The 23452-nt window shown below is 44.1% G+C and overlaps 1 protein-coding gene across 1 annotated transcript in view; it reads right to left on the bottom strand.

The window, feature by feature from the left end:
• Positions 1-17910, bottom strand: part of TSPAN13 (tetraspanin 13) — an 84474-nt gene extending 66564 nt beyond the window's left edge. Inside the window, exon 1 of the mRNA XM_069211811.1 lies at positions 17663-17910. Coding sequence (XP_069067912.1) covers positions 17663-17725 — 63 coding nt within the window. The 5' untranslated portion in view covers positions 17726-17910. The remainder of the gene's footprint in view (positions 1-17662) is intronic.
• Between the last annotated feature and the right edge of the window lie 5542 nt (positions 17911-23452).

Below are 23452 nucleotides of genomic sequence, written 5' to 3'. Positions count from 1 at the left end.
GTGAAGGCACCCTCTGCTTCAAGCAGTGTAATCTGTGGTTCTCTGCTGCTACTGTTGACATTGGACATGCTGCATGATCATCATGTATTTTAGCACCTGGTGCTACAAGAGCGAGCAAGAAAGATACAAGGTTCGGGCTTAGTACATAAAGCCCAGGAATAGGTCAGGAAGTTTTACTCCCCAGCTCTGACAGGCAATTAAAGTCCAGGGAAGCAGGGGAGCTGGTAATTTAGTTTTAATCAAAACTATATAGCCTGGAATTGGAGCATATTATGTGGTTTTAGAAAGGAAAGCCTTACCCCCCACTTAATTCGTTTTCAGAACATTCCGTAAACTGACCTTCATCTTCTGTTACTGAGAGATATGGTTTGGGAAAGTTAAGTTTACACATCACATTTACTCTCAATTCCAAAATGGTACAATAATTGACTCCATTGAAAGGGTTTCTTTATTTATTTTTCCACATCCCCGCTGCAACAGATGAAGGGCACGTATCAGTGAGGGAATGGAGACACACCAGGGTCTAGGCATTGAACCCATGGTCTGTCATCATCCCTAGGATAAAGCATTGTCATCTGGGCTAGTGAGCACCTTCACGAGTGACCTGGGGTTGAATGCCTACGCCAAGCAAGGTAATTAATATGTAGATCACACAGCTGGCCCTAATGTGGATGAATTTGCAGCGTACAGCAATAGGCGAGCTCACCATTACTAATTCACCCAAGATTATTTTACTGAGTGGGAATGAAAAGTTTGCACTTGGAGCACAGGTTTTCAATTTTTGTTCTTTTAATGTCAAAGGCACGGGTGGGGCACTGGTGCTGACAGAGGCACATTGCAACCAACCTCTGTTTTCTCTCATGGTCAAATTTAGTCCTTTAATAGTTTTTAAATTCTTAGCAGTAGGCATCAAGAAGTCCATTTTTTTCTCCACTCTAACAGTCTATTCTCGAATTTGGAGTTCACCATTACCATGTTATGTTCCCCGCTTTTTGGGGGATTGTGATATTCAGTTTTTTGTTATCAATTTTACTTTAGTTGATATCATTTAACCAGTGACATATCTGGGTTTGTTCCCAAATCATTTTACTTTTAATCTGCAAACTGTCATCCTTATTAACCATTTCCATATCATTGTTGCCTTAATTGTTGCCCTTTACAGGGCCACACTGGGACCTTCACCCAGGCATCATTTCATATTTCCAATATGCACACACAGATGTCTTTTTAAAATCCAGATTTCTCCATTGGTTTGGTAGAGGTGTATTTTGCAGTCTATGCATAAAGTTATCTCTTACTGCAAATTTCTCCACAGGTTGTAAAAAGTTCAGGTGTACATGTAGCCAGTTATCTGCATTTAATTATTTGCAATAAATGCTCTGAGTATAATGACATACTTGGATTCTAATTTGTGTAATCTTCTGGTTTCCTCCCCTCCTCTCTCTTTGTTTGGTGCTTGGAATTTAGCAAATTAAAATATTCACAGTTACTTCCCTATTGTCCAAAGCGTTGGTGCCATAGTCTAAATATATGCTTTGTTCTTTGTTACGCATTAACAGACATGTTGAGCTGCCACACCGCTCAGTTTACAAGCTCTTAAATGCGTGCACATACCTGGCGTGCCTTCTATAAATTATAAACGTAACTCGAAGAAGGCGGCGAAAGCTAATACGTAAGTGAAGCGTTAGTCCATCTTCGAGCTCCCCACAACTGACAGGATTTTCATCAATGTCGAAAGAGGGAAGTAACTGAACGGAGCTGAGGGATTGGAATGTTCCAACACAGTGAAGGTTAGAAAAAACACATAGTTCATAGGTGACATTAAGTGCAAATTATAATAGAAACCACAGGTTTCGTAATGTGGACATGGCTGACAATTCGCATGAAATGCGTGACACCAAATCCTAGAATTGGGGGCATATAAATGAGAATTTTTGAAGCAAAGAATGAAAACCAACTTCACCAACTGCAGCTGTTTGCATCTCTTGCAAATCTAGTCTCTGCAACTACAACGTCAGCTTCCTTCTACAGGCGCGAGATATCACAAAGCTCATATCCGGGCTTTCACAGCTTGTCCTGATGAAAGACCCTCGAAAGATTGTCACTAGTCCACTCCTTCATTCCCTGCCTCCTATCTGCCGAGGAGGCAGTGGGCAGATGAATGATGACAATGAAACAGAAAACTAGTAAGAGAAAGAAGTAGGGAAGGAAGAAACCAAATGAAGAGAGAAACGAGGAGACAAATAAGAGTGGGGAAGGATGTTGGGATAGAAAGAAGAGACAGAAGAGGAAAGGGAGAAAAGGGGAGGGGGGGTAGAAGAGGCAGCCAGAGAGAGTACAAAAATAGACAATGGAAAAGGAAAGAAAACAAAAAAATCGAAAAAACTGAGGCGGAAATAAACACCCAGAGCAAGCATTAATGAGGTGCAAGAGAAAGAGAGCTAAGGACAGTTGAGTAGAAAAAAAAATACCAGTACAAGAAAAAACAGGATTTCACTGAAAGGGAGAGGGGGAACGAGACCAAGTAATAGTCAGCAAAAATAAACCGGGTAAAAAAAATAAAAAAAAAAAAAAAAGAGAAAAAGAAGCTTAAAGAGATGGAGAATGAGATAAGCAAGCAAAATAACAAAAAAAGCGAGGACGGATTCGAGGGAGATAAGGACAGATAAAATGGGGGCACAAAGTGACAGAAATTGATGGGGAGGTCAAGAATGGATATGTAGGGAGAAGAATGCATGAAGAAATAATGGCAGAGGCTAAAAAAAAGTGATATGGGGGAGTTGAAGGAGCAAACTAGATGATAACAAGGGAGTGAACGGGAGCAGACTTCATTCGATATTCCCAGCCATGTCTAGTGCATGCCCCCAATGGCATGCCAAGGATGCTGATTGATTACATATGTTGTGGGCTTGCCCCACGGTACTGAGTGCATATCCGGACCTCGTTATCGGAACTGACCAAGCGGGATCACTGGCAATCAGTAGAACACTGTATTCTATGACTGTTCCCATGACCCAAGGGTGCTAGAGTTGTGACGTCATTTGCAGACTTGGTGGTTCTACTAGCTAAGCGACTCTTGACAAGACATTGGAGTCGTCGGCAGTGCCTCTATTTTCCCAGTGGAGGGAGGAGGTGGAGAGATGGGGACTAGAGTGACGCCCTATGTCGGGAAGAACACAGAGGCCTACATGGAGTGGGATTCATTAGTGGAATCCTTCAAAACCCCGGAGACTAATAATATCTGATCCAATACTCCGGAGGCCGCCCCTGTAGAAGGAAGCTCTGCAGCCCCCTAGGGTGATAGAAACTACCTACCTTGAGATGCACCCCAATATGGTGTCTCCTGCTGAGAGACGGCGCCTAAGCAACATATTACTTCTGCTGCCTGAGCACTGCAACACTCTTGTGCCTATTAGAGCCAATCCCTCACCATTACTACTCCTCATATACAGATATGATGAAATGTATGCACACGAGGACGATGTCCAGTTTAAGGGAGGGAGAGGGTAGTTAACATCAGTTTGTAGTTTACATCACGTGCACTTCGAAGACATCTCACAACAATGTGTTTTCATGTACTAAACCGTCTGCTCCTATTGTAAAGATAGAAATTGCCTACTGTCAACACCACAATTATAAGTAGGGTGTAATGTTCCAATATTTGTGCTTCTTCTCCATCAGAAGAAGGTGTCTGTATTTCTACACTGAAGATGCAATAAACTTTGTGTTAATAAAAATAAACAAGGGAGTGAAAGTGAAAACGTAAGAGGAGATGGATGGGTGAAGGGGAAAGGGGGAGATGGTAAAAGACACTGAGTACCGAAAGACGAGAAAATAATATGTAAAAAATGGTAGAGAGCGGGATAAACAATGGAGTGAACAAAAAGCCAGAGATGGACACAGACCGAGAGACAGCTCACAGTGAACGAAGATAGGGAGACCACGTTTACCATCTGTCCTGTATTCATTCAAGGTGTCTTCAGCTCTAGGTCCTTGGGTCTTGCGATGGAGATTGAGGATGACATAATGTTTAAGTAGCTAAAATCATGGCTTACGGTTTTTTTAGAAGAACCACTGAAAGACCGATTATTGTCTGGGTTCACCCAACACCCTCTGCATGGTTTCTGGAGATGCAGTAGACCTGCTATTCTGAAATGTGGTGGCCAATGTATATTGATAGACAATGCAACTTTGACAAAGAGACGACCTGTTTATCTCCTATTCTAATCATCAATAGTTATTCGTTTTCTTCTGTTTTTCTGACCTTTTGTGCTTTTTCCAGTTGTTAATCATTGTGTGTTGGATATATTGTCTGGAGTGATTTATTACGTTTGTATAGTACAGTTTGGTTTTATAACCTGCTCAAATTAAATATATAAGAAGAAAAAGTGATAAATATAGAGGGTGAAAGAGGTGGAGCAAAATAAGTGAAGACTTAGACAGGTTAGTCTGGGAGAGAGGAACGAAACAAGGACGGAGAAACGACAGAAAGAAAGACGACACTGGAAAAGTAACAGACTAAATAGTATGAGAGACGTAGTGGAGAAGGAGAGTATCTGAGCAATGTAGAGGCTAAAGAGAGAGAAGTGTGGGAATAAGCAGGGCGATAGGCAGAAGAGAGGGATAGGCTATGCATATCTGCCACCAATATATCTGTAAACTTGTAACTCAATACACAGGTTCATAAATCTGAGGGTGGCATATCCCCTTATAAGTAAAGAATCATGTAATTTAAGGTGAAACAAACGACGAGGATATGTATTTAGTGGTACTGTGCATGTAAATGTACTCTTCATGTTCAATCTGCCAATCATGTGTCCCGATTTAAGGCCAAGCAGCAAAGAGGCATCCAAGGACTCATATGCAGAAAAGAGACTTCAAGAACTTGACTTTGTCCTGCAAATGCAATCAAATCAGGCAGTAGGGAGGAACAGAAGACGTGATAATTAATCACAGATTCATTAAGTGTCCTTGGAAGCACGTGGTAGACTATTCATGCAGCTAACAATGGTTGAAACTCCGCAGCATTGAACACTTGTATAAAGAGAAACTCTAGTTATTCAACTGGATGGACACAAAACAATTAAAAATCAGCACAGTGAAATATTTCTGTGTCAAACAAAAATCATCCTTCTATTTATAGGCCAATGTATCTGTTTTTTTCCAACGGGCAAATAGAAAAATCTCACGTACCATCACCTTTGCCCTCACTTTTCGCACGGTCACATGCCACGGATATGGCACAAATCTGCTCAAATGTAATTCAGGTTCACCGGGATCTACTTATTCTAATTGTTATTTGGCTCCATGTAAAGTGGGGGGTAATCCACTTACTGGGTGCAAGATAATTAGCCATAGGCGGTCTCCATTGTTAGACCTGCTTCCATTAATATCCAGCTACTTTATTCTTTCAGCTATGCTCATTAATAGAATGGCAAGTACCATTATCTTCAGCCATTTAATTATCCGTCCTGAATCTCCAAGTAAGATCTCAAAGGGGGGGTAAACAAATTACTTAAAGGCAGACACTGCAGCAAGAAACTTGCATAACACAATCTAGCTGAATTTGGTCTATTTTGGATAGCACGACGGTTAAATAATTTTCAGAAAAACATTATTTCTATGCAATTTTAGAGTGCAGGGAAGCACATAATTAAGGAGTGTTTGAACACATGAGTGTTGAAAAGAAGACATTACCCTTATCTACAGAAATGTTAGACTAAAAGCCTCGTGAAATTCTCGAAAGTTTCTGTTACAGGACAGAACTTTAGGACAGTTTGGGTTGTTTATATTTTACTCATAGTCTTCTCCTAAAAACGGTGATGAGGAGTCCAAACTACAAGCTATGCCCACTAACAAAGCCTCTGACACTGCTCCAATTAAACCACAAATAAACAAGATCAGAACCCATATTTTCATGTACTTCAACTACTGCAACACCAAGGGCCTCATTAGGAGTTCGACGGGTGGTTTGCACAGTCTGCCGAACTTCTGACGGGGAGGTTGCTGCCACACTGGCTACCTCCCCGCCGGACCCATTAAGAGTTTTCCGCTAGGCTACAGTATTGTCTCCAGCTTGTAATCGAGCCTGCGGCAATGCTGTAGCCAGCAGGGTGCACCAGCACCCTCACAATGTTCATTGTCTGCAAAGCGGACAGTGAACACTGAGATGGTGCTGGGTAGGGGGGCCCCTGACCATGCCAAGTGCATGGGCAGTGCAGGCCCCCCCTGTGACCCCCTGCACCTGTTCTCCACCATCCTTTTCATGGCAATGTTACCGCCATGAAAAGGCTGGCGTAGAACGAGGTTGTAATCTGTAGGCAGATTAGGATCTCCACTATCGCCAGACCGCTGTAATCCAAGATCCTGGCGAAGCTGGCGATTCCCTGGCGTTCGTACCGCCAGGGTTGTTATGTGGCGGTCTGACTGCTGCATAGGAGGCGGCGTTCCAGCCCGCCACACTCTTAATGAGGCCCCAAGTATTCAGGTGTACACAAAAACAGACGCTAAAGTTCCAAGAGAACATAACAAAGAAGCTGGACTGTTCTTAAACTGCAAGACGTGGAACAGTGTGAGCTTAAGCCTGGCTGTCATGAAATGGCTTTCAATGGAAGTGAAATGTATCTTTAAAGTCCTGCCTACCTCCTATAAACCCTGCTGTGGAAAAGGTTCTGGCCGCAACAAACCATTCTGATAATTCAAAACATGCAGGGCTGATAAAGCAACAGAAGGTAGGATGGAAAAAACATTAAGGGAAGACAATGGACCAATTTCCTCAAGAACAAACATGTTTCAAAGGTTCAGAAAAGAACTAAACGCATTTCTCTTTAACAAACACCACTCACCTACTACCATATTTGAGGGATAAATCCATAACTGAGCAAACATCTAGCAGTGTGTGCAACATAAAATACCTGCCAGGAGCTCCAACGCAAGAGTGGAACATGCCTGTCACAGAACACCAACATTGAAAACAATAGGTTTATCTAATCACCAGAATGACCTCCAATTTTCCAGAAGGCAACAATTTTAGCTTTGTAAAGAATATCCTGCAAGAATTTAACAGCTTAACTTCTGCTTGGTCGTTTTTAAATTAGGTTCTCATGATCTCTATTTTGCTTTTGCTACAAGAAAAAGATTTTAAGAAATAAACAAATTGCCAGAAATTAGATGCATGTGATTTCTCGGTCTTCTGTTGAATAGACAAGAAGCTCAGAGTTGTAGATTATCTATTATAACAAACTCAGTCTTCAGGACTCTAACATAAATGAGAAACAGCACATGAGAAAAGGGCGGTATTGAAACTTAATGTCAAGTCTAGTAATCCTTCACAGCTATTCACTGCTTCTTCATGGACCATCTGTATGTATTTCTGACATGGGCCTAGCGTGTTGAATGCAAACGTTCCTGACATAAACTTCATGAAGTTCCATTATCATTCTCGTAACTAAGGCCAGTTTGGCGAGCAATCCCTCCATATGCCTTCAACATCCAGCCTGTACATGGACCATCCCGCTGCTCCATGTTTCCTACTTTGCAAAAAAGCTTGTTCTGCTAGATCATGATAACTGTTGTGAGTCATTGCTATGGATAAACACTATTAACTTAAGGTATTTACATCAAGGGGCAGACCCTTTCAAGCCATCCATAAAGTTTCAAAGGAGAATTGTATTTTTGGTTATATCAGTTCTTAATACTTGCTACCCAGCTAAATGACTGGATTCTACATCTGTTTTTGTAGGTATGTGTCCATTAATGCTTTGCCACTGACTATATATATATATATATATATATATATATATATATATATTATATACACACACATATACACACATAAATATACATATACACACACACACACTACACACTGTTGGCGGTCGTCCGTAGGTACAGTAAGGAACTAGGTTCCATTGAAAAAGCATCTTTTGACTTGACTAAATCCTTGGCGCCCTTTGATAACTAAGAAATGTTCCAAAAAAGAGAGTGTGCCTAAGGATCTTGTTGTACATGGAAAGTTTCAGGATGATCCATCAAGTGGTGAGCCGCGAAAAAGAGGGGTAAAAAGTGTGTTTCCCATTTCCACTTTTGACACACCTGCAGCCTGAATCACTGGATGGAATTACACCGAATTTGGCAGAAAGGTAGCTTTTTGTCAACAGATCAGGTTTTTTCTTATTTGCTGTAAATCTGTTAAGTAGTTTAAGAGAAATTAAAGGAAATCCACATTTGTATATCTAGGGTCACAATGACTTTGTGAATACTGGCGATCTTGTGCAGAGATCTTATTTGCTGATAACACTTCAACCAAGAATTGTTGGCAGCCATTTTGAGACTCTGCTTCAGCCAAGTCTCAAAAACAAACAAAAATGGGGGGCAGGGAACGTTTGCCCTAAACCCCTAACCTTGAGTTAGGGGTCCCCTGTGAACTCGACAGGACAAAAAAGCATTTTTATTTTTAAATTCATAGTACGATTCCTGAATATTCATGAATTTTGCGGTGAAGCTTAAAAAAAAAAAAAGTCTCCTGCACTTGCTTTTAATTTTGCCCCTCAGTGGGCTAGGGGGCATACTAATGGTGTTAGTAAGGAGGAGAGACCCCGGGGACCACCACCTCCCTGGGGGTACATGTAATAAGGATGTGGGGACCGCATGGATGCCCCTGGGCCCAGAGAGGTGCAACAACTTTGAAGTTGTAGCTGGGTCTGGGAGCCGTGTGTATCCTGCAGGCCCTGGGGACTGCCACCTCCCCAGGGCTACAATAATACAATTATGTGAGGGGCGCGTGGACCCCCCTCTCCAGAACTATAATAAAAAATGGTGCAGAGGCCGCGTGAACCCCCCCCCCCCCCAGCCCCAGGAACCACCACATCCCCCGGGCTACAAGTAGTAAAGATACAGGGGGCCATGGATGCTGGGAACCATCTCCTCCCTGGGGCAACAACAACGATGGTGATGCAGGGGCCACATGGGCCCTGGGGCCCTGCGGGACCACCACCTCCCTGGGCCTTCAACAATAAAATTACATGTAGGGGCTCAATGAACCCCCTGTGACCCAGGGATCACCACCTCCCTAAGGTTATCATGAAAAATGATGCAGGGTTGCGTGGATTCCCCTCTCCCACAACACCCTCCAGGTCCCAGGGATCGGCACCTCCCCGGGGCCAAATTATGGCCCATATTTATACTTTTTTAGCACCACATTTGCGTCATTTTTTTACGCAAAAGCGGCACAAGCTAACAAAATACAATTGTATTTTATAAGTTTTTGCGTCAAAAAGCGGCACAAATGCAGCGCTAAAAAAAGTATAAATATGGGCCAATATATATTTTTTTTTAAAGAAGGGAGGCCGCACGGCCCCCCTTTAAGGGCCATATATGGCCCCAGGGACCTCCACCTCCCTGGGGTCAGCCCTGTGCAGAAAGGAGGGATGCCACGCGGCCAAGCTCCTGGAGCCATGTATGGCCATTGGTACTGCCAGCCCCATGATCGACTCCTGCTAACTCCCGAGGTGCCAACCCTCAGGCAGTATCTGTTTGCTTTTGTTTGGTGGAGCAAAAGCAAACACTCCACTTCCAGCAAGTGGGAGCTTTAAAAATGGTCCCACTTGCTGGAAGCGCAGATTTCATCTCTTTCCCTGCCCGCAGAGAGATCAAATTATTGCTCCCGCATGCAGGGAGCTGTTATTTGCAGCAGCTCTCTGTGTGCGGGAGCAAGGTCTGCTTCCACAGGAGACAGCTGGGACCACGGGGCTTTGAGCCTCCTCCTGTGATCCACAAAGCACTTTACTGGGTGCCCTGGGTGGGGCCAGCGCACCCAGGAACTCGTGGCCAGGCCCCAGGAGATGGGATCCCCAGGGCAGAAATCAGCCTAGGGAGAGGGGCCATGAGGCCCCACTCCCATTTTAAACTAGATGTTTGGCCCTGGGGAGGTATTGGTCCCTGGGGTCCTCATGCCCCACCCTTATATTTATTTAATGTAGCCCTATGGAGGTGGTGGTCCCTGTGGCGGGGGGGTCCATGTGGCCCCCCTAACAGTTTTAATTATGTAGCCGTATGGAGGTGGTGGTCCCAGAGGACTGGGCGTCACCCCATATATTATCTATATGTTGTCCCGGGGTGGTGGTGGTTCCAATTTGTCCGTGAGTGGCAAGGGTTTGGAAGTTAAAGGGGAACAAACCCCGCTGTGCATGGTCAAAGGCCATGCGTAGTGCAGAATTTGGTGCTTGTAGGGGGGTTGGCCCTGAGACCAACCTTTACCACCCAAGGCCAAAAGCCATGTGCAGCCGTGGTTGGATAAACATAAAGTAATTAAAATTACTTTAAGTTACAAAAGCTATAGAAATTCACTGAAAAAAAAAAACTATGGTTACAGGAACGTTATAGCTGGGAAAAAGATTTTTTTTTTTTTAAACATAGAAATTTACTGTAACTGCTGAAATTCTATGGTTTTGTGCAAGGAAATTCAGAATCTAACTATAACATCCCTGTAATCTTTGATTTTTATAAAGTGAAAAAGACCCAAATAAATGACTGAAGCGGATCTACAAACCAGATTTGACATTGCAACTCTTGGCTCATGCAATCCCTACATATGAACGCAATTTCATAAACAAAATCAAAACATGGTAGATATCTAAAACTGTTTCTACCATGCTTCTTCCAAAGCCAGAGTGTGTATCAACATTAGTACGGACTTTGAAAGACAAAAAAGCACTTTGTACATACTAGTAAGTGATTTGCGAAACCAAACTGTGTGTCCCTTGGAGACTCTTAAGAGATGGAATTCAACACTTTGGGCCTGATGTAGATTTCATTGGACGGGTTACTCCGTCACAACTGTGGCAGATACCCCGTCTGCTGAAATATTAATCCCATAGGAAATAATGGGATTTATATTTTGGAGGACGGATATCCGTCAGCGTTGCAACAGAGTAAACTGCTGAAATCTAAATCAGGTCCTTTGCACCTCAACAAACAACGTTACTAGCTGGAGGCACACAATACTTTATTTAGAGGATGCCAAAATCAAAAAATTCACAAACAAATTTGCAGTACCTGAACAAAAGTATAGTGTCAAGGAGAAGGAAGTCTCAACAGCTCCCTCCCGAAAAATACCTTCTACCTGAACTTAATTTATTTAGGCTATGTTGTTTATCAATTCAGCAGCTTCACAGAACAGGGACTAGGCACAGATCAGACATAACAGCACCAATGGAAGAACAGAGTGATAGATTCAACATGAATACAGTACATTAAATATAGAGATAAGTGTTGTTTGGAAGTATAGAGGACATTGACAACCAACCATGCTTCTGGTGACTGATTAGTTAGAAAGTCTTGTGCATTTTACCATGGACTGTATGAAATAATTTCACCCTAATCCTAGGAAAGACACCAAACCTGGATATTTCTTCTGTGTGTATGTCTCTATTTTACTTTATTTTCACAACCACCCACTATGCTTGGAGTAAAAGGCCTAAAATAGCAATAAAATTTAGAATGGGAGCATATCCATGCAATCTGTAATGTGGCCGCCGATCCCGTGGTTCTGTTGTCAGACCTTGCTTCTCTCCATGTGCTTTTTTAAATCCATCAGTATACCTTCTGATGCCATCTATCACTGGAAAGAGATACAAGGACATATGTGCTCCCAATTACCAGTGCTGGAGCAAGTGAAGTACATTAACAGCTAAAATCTCTAGTCGCTTAGAACACCCAGGTATTGTTTGGCGAATAAGACACCAGCGTCCATCTACAACCAAAGTGGAGCACTGATGTTACCATGGTAAGCAAATGAAAACCAGAAGTAACAAAAGTGAGCTGCAGAGGCATGAAATACAAATACCAGGCCATTACTTAGTTATCCTTCCAGGGAGTAAATATCAAGTCTCAGTTTCGTGAGAAAGGAGTTGTCTGGGGTGCACCTAGTGGTCTAAATGATGTTTTTGGGGACTGGCATTGTGGGCCCACAGCATTTGTGGGATAGCAACCTATGAAGACCCATCTTTTATCAGGACTTTTCAGAAGGCACGTAAGGACATGCTTCTCATCTATATATAGGTTGACTAACAGGAAAACAAACAAAAAAGTTCCTCTCTAGCACCAACTGTAGAAAGTGAATACAAGGGGCTGACATCCAAAGCTAAGAGGTTTAATCTATTCTCTATCTAGAGAAAAACGATCATACCATGAGATTAACAAGCCTAAAGATCAATGGATGGCGAGCAGTGGATGTGGGTTTGGCTATTAAGAGATTGTTGAGTTCTTTCTCCTTCAGTAGGCAAATCCTGAGGCTGGGGGAGCGCTCTGAAACCGAACGTGCTGCTAAGATTCTCCACTAAAGGCTCATGAAGAGGAGAACATGGTTTGAGCACTATACCGGCTGTACTGCACAAAAAACAGGTAGTCCGTGCAATGAAAAATCTGCTTTTTTTTATGTTGTTTTTTGTATCAATGCCATAGAGTAATACTGGTCCCTGATCCACGTCCTGCTAGGTTAAGCAGGAGAAGAACAAGGTAGCATTTGAAGCACCTAAAAGATTTGAAGGGGCAGGCTGCAGTCTTTTATCCTACTTGAAGGCAATAGGTTAGTATAAAGTATCAATGTTGACCCTAGCTGAAGCACTGTTATGTTTAAGGTCACAGGAAGAAAGGTAGGGGAGCGATAAGGATGATGCTGTGAATGATCTGCAAGCGATATTCAAGGTGCTTGTGGTCTCAATGTCACCGCCAGCGGAAGACAGTTGTTCCCTGCTGTGTTCCAAGGAAGAGGACATGGCATCTTAATGTCCACATTCACCCTTGGATCCGCTTCTAGACACCAAAGACAAAAGACACTCACTGCACCCCTTCATATCACACCTCGCCCCGATCAAACAGAAATCCCTCCCTGTTGTCAAGACGTCTGAGCTACTGCAGCGCTTGTGTCCACATGCCTTCTGCTTCCCTTGGTTCTACAGACACAAGGAAGAGGAGGCGCTGGGGCAAGCCAGGGGGTGTCAGAGAGGGGGAGACTACATCTGGGGAGGCACAGTAGCTTAAATTCAAGAAAGCACAACTACTTTGGAAATTGATCCCCACTCTTGTAGCATCTTGACAGGGCACATCGACAAGGTATCACTTCACAGCCGTGTTAAATGACCTTCACAGGTGCCAGCAAACTTCCAAACAATTCTCGTTTCAGGGCCTGACTCTCACAGGGGCGAAAGCTAAGATCATGGCTCTCACACAGACCAAAATATGATGCCTGCATCATTAAAGTCTGATCACTACAACCTGATATGAGTTCAAGTGATCTATTCAAATTCAAAATAGATTTTCCATCTTCTGGATCCCGCTAGCGTTTTGGTTTTCAGTGTTCGCCCTCAACCACTGCGTAATATTAGCGAGCCCAAAGACAAGAACACCAGAGTGAATCCATGAGAATTGCTTAAAATAACAGATACTGCTCCTCACTTAAGAGCACAGTAGCTCCATCATACTGAGTCACTGAAATACGTGGTCCTAAAACCAGCATCAGACCTCCATCCAACAGGTGCCAATGGCGCTGCGTCAAAAATGTAACCGAATAACCACATTAAAGTAGCAAGGGATGTTATGAAAGAGCCTTGAAAAACACCATGCAGAGAGTAGACCCAATGGAAAACTAAACAGTGTGCAGCTAGTACACTGGGCAATGTGCTAACAAAGTAAAGTCTGGGCGTCCTCAATATTCTGAATAACTGAGCACCGACTTTGCTAAGACACCTAAATCAAATATCAGCTTTGACAAAGGCCCTTTATGGACCTATCAGTAGACATTTGGATGAAATGGTGGTGTAACAGAACTTCACTTTCTCTGCTACTTCCCGCTAAATAATTACATGCCCCGAACAGAAATGCACATGTGTTGTTTTTTTCTGAATTACTGCTTCCAAGCTGGATTCTATGTGCTCATATCAAGACAGGAAATAATCTTGCACTTGTATATGCGCGCTTCAGGACAGTATTCTGTATTTATTATAGCTATAGGGAATGCCAAATGATCAACTCAGTAGCCGACTGTGCAAAAGATACTTTATTTTGGGAGCATGCGTTGCCATTTTTACAGGAAGCATGACAGGGCATGCTTGAATGTTTGTAGGAGAAAAGTACAGCGCCTACATATTGGAACAGGACTCCCAGCGCTAGCCAAGTGCAATGAAAGTTCTGACGTTGCATTGTTAGTTGCGGAAAAACAATGGTGCTGCCTTGAGACCCCTTCTGTGAGCAGGGTGGCTGGCCAGACCCTGCAGGAAAAGAACACAAGAGACTTAGAAGAGCTGACAAGAAAGAGGCCGCCCATCCCAGGCTGTGAAAGAGGCTAGATTCACTTATTGGGTTCTTCCTTCAAAGAGCTACTACAGACCACACTATACATTATTTCACATTCATCGCCCCTCACTAGGTCGAGGTACATTTTCTAATCTTGAATAGAAATAAGGGCTGAACCTTGAACATGAATTTGGGTGGTTAGCCGAGTTCATTCTTTACGTGATGTCTGAGCTCAAAAAAGAAAATGAACAGGCCCTGCTTGTGCCTACTGCCTTGCCAACCAAGCACTAAGGCGCTACTATTGAAAGTAACGCGCAGCCATTTACAATGTGTGCCGAGAGCAGGGAGTCGCAGGATTTCAAATGCTCCCAATTTACATAACAACAAGTCTGTGACGAACAGCTGACTAAATGCAGTTAATGTGATTGAATTTTGGTAACCAGCACATACTGTACAAATCTCAGTGAGATAAACATCTGATTATATAGATGCCTACAGTCACAAACTGAAACGCGTGCTTCCGGAAGGGTGGCTGCCAGTGAGAGTCAGCAACATAGAAATAATTTTGAAAGCCTGCTGCCCTTGATGTCTGTGTGTTACTGGGTCATGTGATTTCAGCTCCACACCAGCAAAGTTACTGGCAGCACGTCTCATGAAGACGTGAGCACATTGATCGTCAAACACTGGGCTATAAAACTTAGGACAACCCCCGAAGGTTGCGTGGACCAACCGAGATAAATCTCTCGTGATTCTGACTTTAAGACGACGGTCAAAACTGTACTGAACGAAGCAAAATGTACAACCGCTAAAAGAGGTCATCTGATCATGTTGTGGAAGCAGTCACTGAGCCAACACAGGGGAGGTGACTTTCAGAAAACTCGCGGGTCTTTTGTGCTTTGTAACGACACCCTGTTATTATCATATAACATAGCTAGAACAAGCCGACAACTAATCAATTAAACTACAAATCAATCCCAGGAGGCTTTTATAGGGGAATCAATACTTCATTCCACAAGATGACCCCCCACCTAAGAAAAAAAAAAAAGTGTGTGTGTGTGTGTATATATATATATATATATATATATATATATATATATATACACACACACACACACACACACACATACATACCACACACAGATATACACACACACCCTCCCACCTGTGGGGTGCCTCTCGTCATCACCAGGGCCCTACGGCAATAAAATGAGACGGTAAAGCCGCCACCCATTCCCCTAGAGAAGGAATGGCGACAGGCTGTGTCACTTACATAAACGCATCCCCTAGCCGCGTTGAAGTAATTTGGGGCCCTAGCCCACAAAGGATACTGATACTGGTTCTGACATTCTAAAAATACCCGCGGTAAAACAACCCCGACCGTCTATCGGGTGATCACTCTCGGAGCTGTCCTGCAGATCAGAAGTGAAACACAAGCATGACATGAGCACCAGCCGAACGTGGCTCTGTGGTAAAGTTACCCAAGACGCTAGCCTACGATATCACTTAAAGGTACAGAGGGCCAGGCACTCCTCAAGTGGCGCGTCACCTCCCTCGGTAGACAAGGGGTGCCCAATCTAGGGATCACAGGCGTCCAAACTAGGGCCGGATCCACTCTAGATCTTGACGACATTTGTTCACAATTACGTTAAACTAAATTCACACCATTTATGTAGTCGGTGGTTCTTATCAAAATGTGTCATTACACTTGCCCATCTGGACCGACACACGAACACAAGACTAACCACAGAAGCAGGCACACGGACAACCATGCTCACCGCAAACAATCCCACTTTTGTTGTACCTTGCCCTCCCTGTCGAAGTAGTGATTACCTTTATTAACACCGAACACAACACAGACTAACTCGGTGACGGTCGTCCTTGTATCTTTAAATGGCCTATCAAACAAAGGGCCATATGTACTAAAGCATTTTCCCATAGACACAGACTGGGTAAAACCCTTTGATACATCTGGCCCAAAGTTGCTTTCACTACCTTCCAACTTCTCAAGAGCCTATGTGCTTACACACCATGGCTGACCACTGAGCCAGTCAGAGCTGTCAGTTACTGACCCCCCACTTTACTTTGGGAGATTGGACAAGCTCACACCTCAGAAATCAACACACATGTACAGGAGTGTGCTGACACACCCAGCTCTCCCCTCCGCTCATTGCTAGAATTTGAAACAAGCCATGTTCTGAGGAAAACAAATATTCAAAGTAGTCCAATACCACCAGTTATAGACTAAATTAAAAATGGAGCCCACTGGCTGTTCGACTCGACATCGCAACCTGTGTGATATGAGAAATAAAACAGGAGATGATATTTGCAATAGACAGGTATTAAAACATGGCCTGCTAAATGCACATCATGCTATTCAATCAACGTTTCTCGAACAATCCCTCTGTGATGGACTATCACATCGCCTCTCACCAAACACACTGCGCCCCAAGCGCCCGGTACCCCCCAACCCCGCTCGCTCTATTGGGCCATGGAGGGCTACTGCACATGTAGTCGAGAGTCAGAGAGAAATAAATAACTACATTTGAAAAAGGGAAGGAAGTAGGCATTGTTTTGTTGGAAGGCAGGAAATAACTAAGGCAGAGCTAAGGCACGAATGTGCAGCATTAGAGGACATGATGGGTTCAGAGGGAGAAGCGGGAGGGACACTTGTGCTTGGAAAGAAAGAAGGAACAAAGGCGGTGTCAAACGAATGAGCGAAAGATGCGCCAGAGAAGTTAAATAAATGTCAGAACGGTAATGCGAACTCCGATGAAGTCAACATTTCGAAAGCTAATGTGACACTGAACAAAACATAAAAAGTACACTGAATAAAAGTAGTTTTGGGGTAAGAACTAAATATAAAAACCATTTAGAGTAGGGAGGGACAAGCGGCAGAGACTATAAGAGTGAGAAAAACAATGCTAACAGGGATGAAGAGGATAACGGAAAAATAGAGTATAAATGAGAATAAGAGGGAGTATAGAAGGAGGAGAAGGAGAGATATGACATGAGTGAAGAAAGAAGGGGGGGGGAGAGAGAACTGGGGACGTGAAAAAGGAAAACGGTGGAAGGAAACTGGAGATAAAACATAAATGGAGCACAATGGATGTCTCCACGAACTGTTGGAGGAAATAAGAAAACGTGTCAATGAGGGTGGGGAGAGACAGGTAGGCGAAGGTGCACACAAGGGTCGCAATGAAATACTCGTGGGGGGAAAATGAGAAAGGAGTGATGGGAATAGGATCCCTGGTAACAGCGAGATATATTGGGCCAGGCAGGAAGAGGCAATGAACTGAACAAATAGGAATGGTGGCGAAGATAAAAGGAAAGAAACGACTGCAGAGTGAAAGGCGGGTGTGGCGACACTCACTATATACAGGAGGTTTAACGCGCAGAGCGAGTTCTTGGAGCAGTGGAAGCCTCCGCAAACCATCCTGAGCACGTCGATGTCCCCACGGATGAAATGAACCTGCTCCGGACTGTTATTGAAGGCTTCCCGTGTGTCCCCGTCCAAGGCGCGAATGTGCGGTCCGTGCAGCTGCCACCGGGCGCAGGGCAGCGGGTACTCTTTCAAGAGTCGTCTCAGCCGGTACAGCCGCCCGAGGCTCCCGGATCCCTGCCGCAGCCAGAGGGAGGAGGAAAGGGCGGAGCCAGCCACAGAACCCTGAGGCCACGCGACTTCGCGCCTTCTGATTGGGCCAACGCCGCCTCAACAAAGGTAGATATGCAAATCACCGAGAGGAGAAAGAGGGGGTGATGGGCAGGGAAAGGCAGTGACGTCACCGCACGGTGCTGACAGCACAGGTGAGTCAGAGCTGCAGAGGGTGGTGACACAGCATAAGGTCTATGGACTGTGCACACATCTGGCATTTTCTTGTAAGGACTGAAAGGCACTTATTTGTATGGTGATCAGGCCGTTTATCGTATACCCAACACGCCTTTCATCCGGGGAACTGTAAGGCATTTCATATATATGCTTTTGACCGTGTGTTGCACGAGCAGCAGGCAATATGTATACTAGCATTGTATGGAGCGTGGTCATTGAAAGAAAGGCGCCTAAGTTGGTCAGGATGACCTTCCCCTTTCTTAACAATAAAGAGCATATACTACTCCGTGGACCTGTGTTTACAGTTTATGCCGTGCAGTTTTACAATGTGCAGTAGTTGGTAAGAAAATAATGTAACGATATGCCGAACACGAGGAGTTACATTTATGAAGTGAGATATTTCAAAATAACTAAACTTTCTGTGTGAAGTCCTCAGTTTTTTAATGGTGTCAACTGATTCAAGAATGTAATCTTTGTAAGAATAGCTATGGTTCTCTCAAGTCAATTACACAATATTGTGAGAAATTTGACCTTCAGTACTAATTGTGCAAAAGTGTGTTAATTAATGCACTTTTCCCAGATTACGTTATTTGGCCAGATTTATTTTATTGGTTTGTTAGAAATGGGGTTACTGGTTGGCTAGGGTATGCACCTCAGCCAGGCAGAACTTACCCACTCTAGTCAGGGCAAGGGAGTTACACGTCCAAGATAACCCCTGCTCACCCCCTTGGTAGCTTGGCACGAGCAGGAGGCAATGTGTAAAGCATTTGCACAACACACACACACATGTGATGCAATATCCCCACCACAAAGGAAACACAACACCAGATTATATGAAAATATACTGTATTGTACACAACGCAATTATCAGACCAAACATCACATATCAGTACTATCCTGCTACTTTAGCAGTAGTCAGAACGTTACACATTAGTTACTCTGCAACCCAGCAGTAGTCACACATAACACACAGGTTACTCAGTATTCTGCAACATAAGCAGTAGTCATGAAAACACGTTATTACATCGTAGCACTGGTCATAAGAATATCATAAAATGCCCAGAGTAGGAACATTAGAAAACATATGGCAAGTTAGAAAAACATATTAGCAAGCATGTCCATAAAAGGAACATTTGCATACACATATGTAAAAACATCAAACGCAGGTAGGTAATATATGAATCAAACAAAAGTCTGTAGAAAGAACTTTGGATTGCAACTATATTGGTACTTTAAACAGTACCTGGTTGGAAGAAGGCACTTCCAGTGCCTAGAAGGCGAACAATGGGGCCCGACGCTCCTATGCGCAAAACGGGGGCCTCCCTTATACTCTGGGGTCAGAGGAGGGCGACATGCACCTCCTCTCTTTTATAGACAGGCCCCTCCGGGGACCGTGATTACTGGGGGCCCCCCAGGGCCTCAACCGGCCCTCACGAGGGGGGCCAAAGCCAGCAAAAACAACTTAGGGCAGGAGGGGGGCACCACGCACCCCCTCCGGTTTAATGACAGGCCCCTCCCAGGACCCGTGATCTCTGAGGGCCCCCCGGGCCTCCACTGGCCCTTCCACCAAGCTGGGGGGGGCACAATAATGCCCGTTTTACCTAACAGCAGAAAAGGAGCGTCCTGCTCCTAACGCAGAGGCCAGGGGGAAGGGGGCACCCCCGCGCCTTCCCCTGGTCCTGCCGTGAAGCCACAAGAAGATCAGACCCCTCCTGGGGCCCGAGCAGACACTCGCCTGCACCCGATGCAGTGCGCGAGTGTTCTTCCAGCTTCCCGGGCTGCTGTGGTGATCTTATTTAAAGGGGCACAATGCAGCAAGGAGCCTACGAGCTCCCAAGGCTCCATAAGCGCACTGCAATCATCGCTATGGCAGCCGAAACCACAGAGAAGCACCCCTCATGAAGAAATGGATGCAGGGGTCAGGGGCCACAGCACCCTGCCCCTGGGGAGCAGAATCTTAAGACAAGGTCCTCAGGTGGAGGGCCCAGCTACAGGCCAGCACAAGGGAAAGGCAGCAAGTGGCAAGTCCTTCACAGTGACCAGGCAGGTCACAGGTCAGCACAGCAGCAGCAGTCCATGGCGGCTCCTGGTGAGTCCTTTCAGTCTTTGGTGTCCAGTTCCAAGATGATTCCAAGAGTCTCCAAATTGTGGGGAAAATTCCCCTGTATTTATAGTCAGTTCTTACAGTGTTTTACAATGGTAGGGAGAGGAGGTTCCAGCCAGTTACAACTGGTTCGGGGAGTGCCCCCTCTCTCCTTTCAGCACAGGCTCCAAACATCAGTGGGGGGTTAACAACCCTATTGTGTGAGGCCAGAGCACAGTCTTTACAAATGTAGGTGTGCCCCGCCTCTCCCTTCTCTCAGCCCAGGAAGACTATTCAGTAAGCAGATGCACCTCTGTGACACCTCCACCCTCCCTGTGTACAGGCTGTCTGAAAAGTATGCACAAAGCCCCAACTGTCACTCTGCCCAGACGTGGATTGGAGTCAAGCTGCAAAACACCAGAGTCATAAGTACAGATAAAAGTGCACTTTCTAGAAGTGGCATTTCTGTGATAGTAATAAAAAATACACCCACACCAGTAAGCAGCATTTATTATCACCATCACAACCATACCAAACATGCCTACGCTACCCCTCATAAATCAGACAGTACCCCTTACACATAAGGCAGGGCATTTCTAATGCAATCCTATGAGAAGGCAGCACTCACAGCAGTGAGACACCAAGTTAGGCTGTTTGTCACTACCAGGACAGGCCATGCAATATGGCACATGTCCTGCCTTTCTACATACATGGCACCCTGCCCATAAGGCTAGCTAGGGCGTAACTTAGGGGTGACTTACATGTAGTAAAAGGGGAGTCCTGGGCCTGGCAGGTAAGTTTAGATGCCAGGTCCCTGTTGCAGAAAACTGCGCACACAAGCCCAGCGCTAGCAGGCCTGAGACAGGTTTAAAAGTCTACTTCAGTGGGTGGCACAAGCAGCGCTGCAGGCCCACTAGTAGTATTTAATTTACAGGCCCTGAGTATAGAGATACCATTGTAAGAGGGACTTATAGGTAAATTAAATATGCCAATTAGGTATAAGCCAATCATACCAACTTTAGATGGGAGAGCACCTGCACTTTAGCACTGGTCAGCAGTGATGAAGTGTTCAGAGTCCTGGAGCCAACAGCGAGAGGTCAGAAAAACCAGGAGGAAGGAGGCAAAAAGACTGGGGATGACCCTGCGTAAGGCAAAAAGTCCAACAGTGTTTATATGTGTATATTCATTGAAAAAAAACAAAGGTTAAACTTTTGTTATTGTCAGGAAAATGTAGTTAAATGTAGTGTGGCTACCGAGTTGAATACATTGTGAATTGAGGTGCAAAAGTTATAACATTTTGAAGGTGTTGCGTACATTATAAATTAAAAGTATACGTTTGCAATTTTAATTTTTTTGTGTAGCTTAAGTTTGGTTTGTAGTTAAGGAATAAATAATATTAACATAAAGTTGGTGCTTAATTTATAAATTTAAGGTCTAACTATAAAAGTCTGCTTATGGCTTGGTTTCCTGGCTCAAACTATGGGAGATCTTGGGTAAAACTGGTGTGCCTGGGCCTCTGTTACATCTGATCCGGGAACTGTATTCTGAGAGTGTCGCTAGAATAAGTTGGGGAATGGACGGGGAACTATTGGAAGAGTTCCCCATACAGAAAGGTGCTAGACAGTGTTGTGTGTTGGCCCCCCACACTTTTTCTATTTTTTACTAATATCTTATTATTATTATCTGAAACTGCCTCTGGACTATCCACGCTCCTGGATACATTTTTGGGTTTTCATGGTCTTCAAAACAATAGCACTAAAACCAAATATATAGGTTTTGGTGACCCAAAGATATGGGTTTTGGTGACCCAAAGCATAGAGTGAAGAAAAGCATATTATTAGATGGTAAGATTCTTGAACGGGTAACAGACTTTGACTATTTGGGTGTTAGACTGGAGAATTCCCACAAATAGACAGCCCAGCTGCTAAAGTGTACAATGTCCCTAAAACAAAAGACAGGGGGCATTTTTAGATTTGCCGCCAGATCGCCCAGTTTCCCCATTATGTCAGCATTAGCAATTTACAAAAGCCAAGCTAGAGGGTAGGGGTCCTGTATGGGGCTGAGTTGTGGGGCCATGGCAAACTACATGATATTTAAAGAGTAGAGAAATAGTTTCTAAAGGCCCTCCTAAAGATTCACTCGAGCTCACCTAGGCTGCCTGTTCAAATGGACCTGAATCTGCATTCTGTTGCAGACATAGCTGCCTTGAGGCCACTGCAGTATTGGATACGGATCTGGTCCATAGATACTCTAGATCCTTATAGGACGTGGGTAAGAGCGCTTCTGGGTGCCCCTCAAGTCAAATGAGTTGCATGGTGTAGCTATGTAAAAAGTGGCCTTTTTAAACTTGGGTTGGGCTCCTACTGGTTAGATTTCTCACACCTCCCAAAGAATGCCCCACAGAGCCTGAAGGACGCATACGGGGCGAGTGTGCAAATGGCAGCGTTAGCATCATTTCCATCTGGCAGCATGACGGACAGCTTTCTATCAGTCTAGTGTTACTATGAATTTGAGCATTACTTAGACATTTTACATTCTTTAGCACGTGCACTTTACATCAGATTTTGGTTTGGTTCCTTACCGTTATGTGATCTGACCTCTAAATGGAAGCAAACTGTCAACCTAACAGACTCTTGTCCGATGGGACGCAAGACCAAAGAAAACATTGGTCACGTCCTATTCCACTGTCCTGCGTACAAGAAGCAAAGGGCTTATTGGATAAGACCACTTTGCAACTCCTTGGGTGCCAGGGATTGCCACTTGGCCCTTAGGACCATTAGAACAAATACCCGCGGGCCCATGGTGTGCACCGTGGCAAAGCTTTTAGTAGCAATTTGGCAGACTAGAACAAGATCCTTAGGCACTAATGTACATTCTTTTATTAAATGACTTAAATTGTGTTTTCTGATTAATATCTAGTATAGCTTATTTTAATTTTTTGTAAACATATTCACATTTATTAAGCTTTAAATTTTACGTGGAGCAGGAGAATGAAAGTTTGTTACTGATTCCCTAACTTATCTGGTAATGTTCCAGCTGCTCTCTTTTAGAACTTTCAAACAAATCATTCTATTGCACAAATTGATAATTTTTAATTAATATTTTAGATATAAGTATATAGGGATCTTGTACTCTGTGCGCAAACTTCATGTCTTGGGACCTGGTCATAGTGGTATTTATTATTGCAAGGTCTTTATTATAGTTTCCTATTTGTCTTAAAATGAATTACAGGTCTTATTGTGTGGCTATGT

Source organism: Pleurodeles waltl, chromosome 10, assembly GCF_031143425.1.
Source record: "Pleurodeles waltl isolate 20211129_DDA chromosome 10, aPleWal1.hap1.20221129, whole genome shotgun sequence".
Classification (NCBI taxonomy): Eukaryota; Metazoa; Chordata; class Amphibia; order Caudata; family Salamandridae; genus Pleurodeles; species Pleurodeles waltl.
The sequence above is the reverse complement of the archived record's forward strand: the minus strand, read 5'-3'. Positions and strand labels throughout refer to the sequence as shown.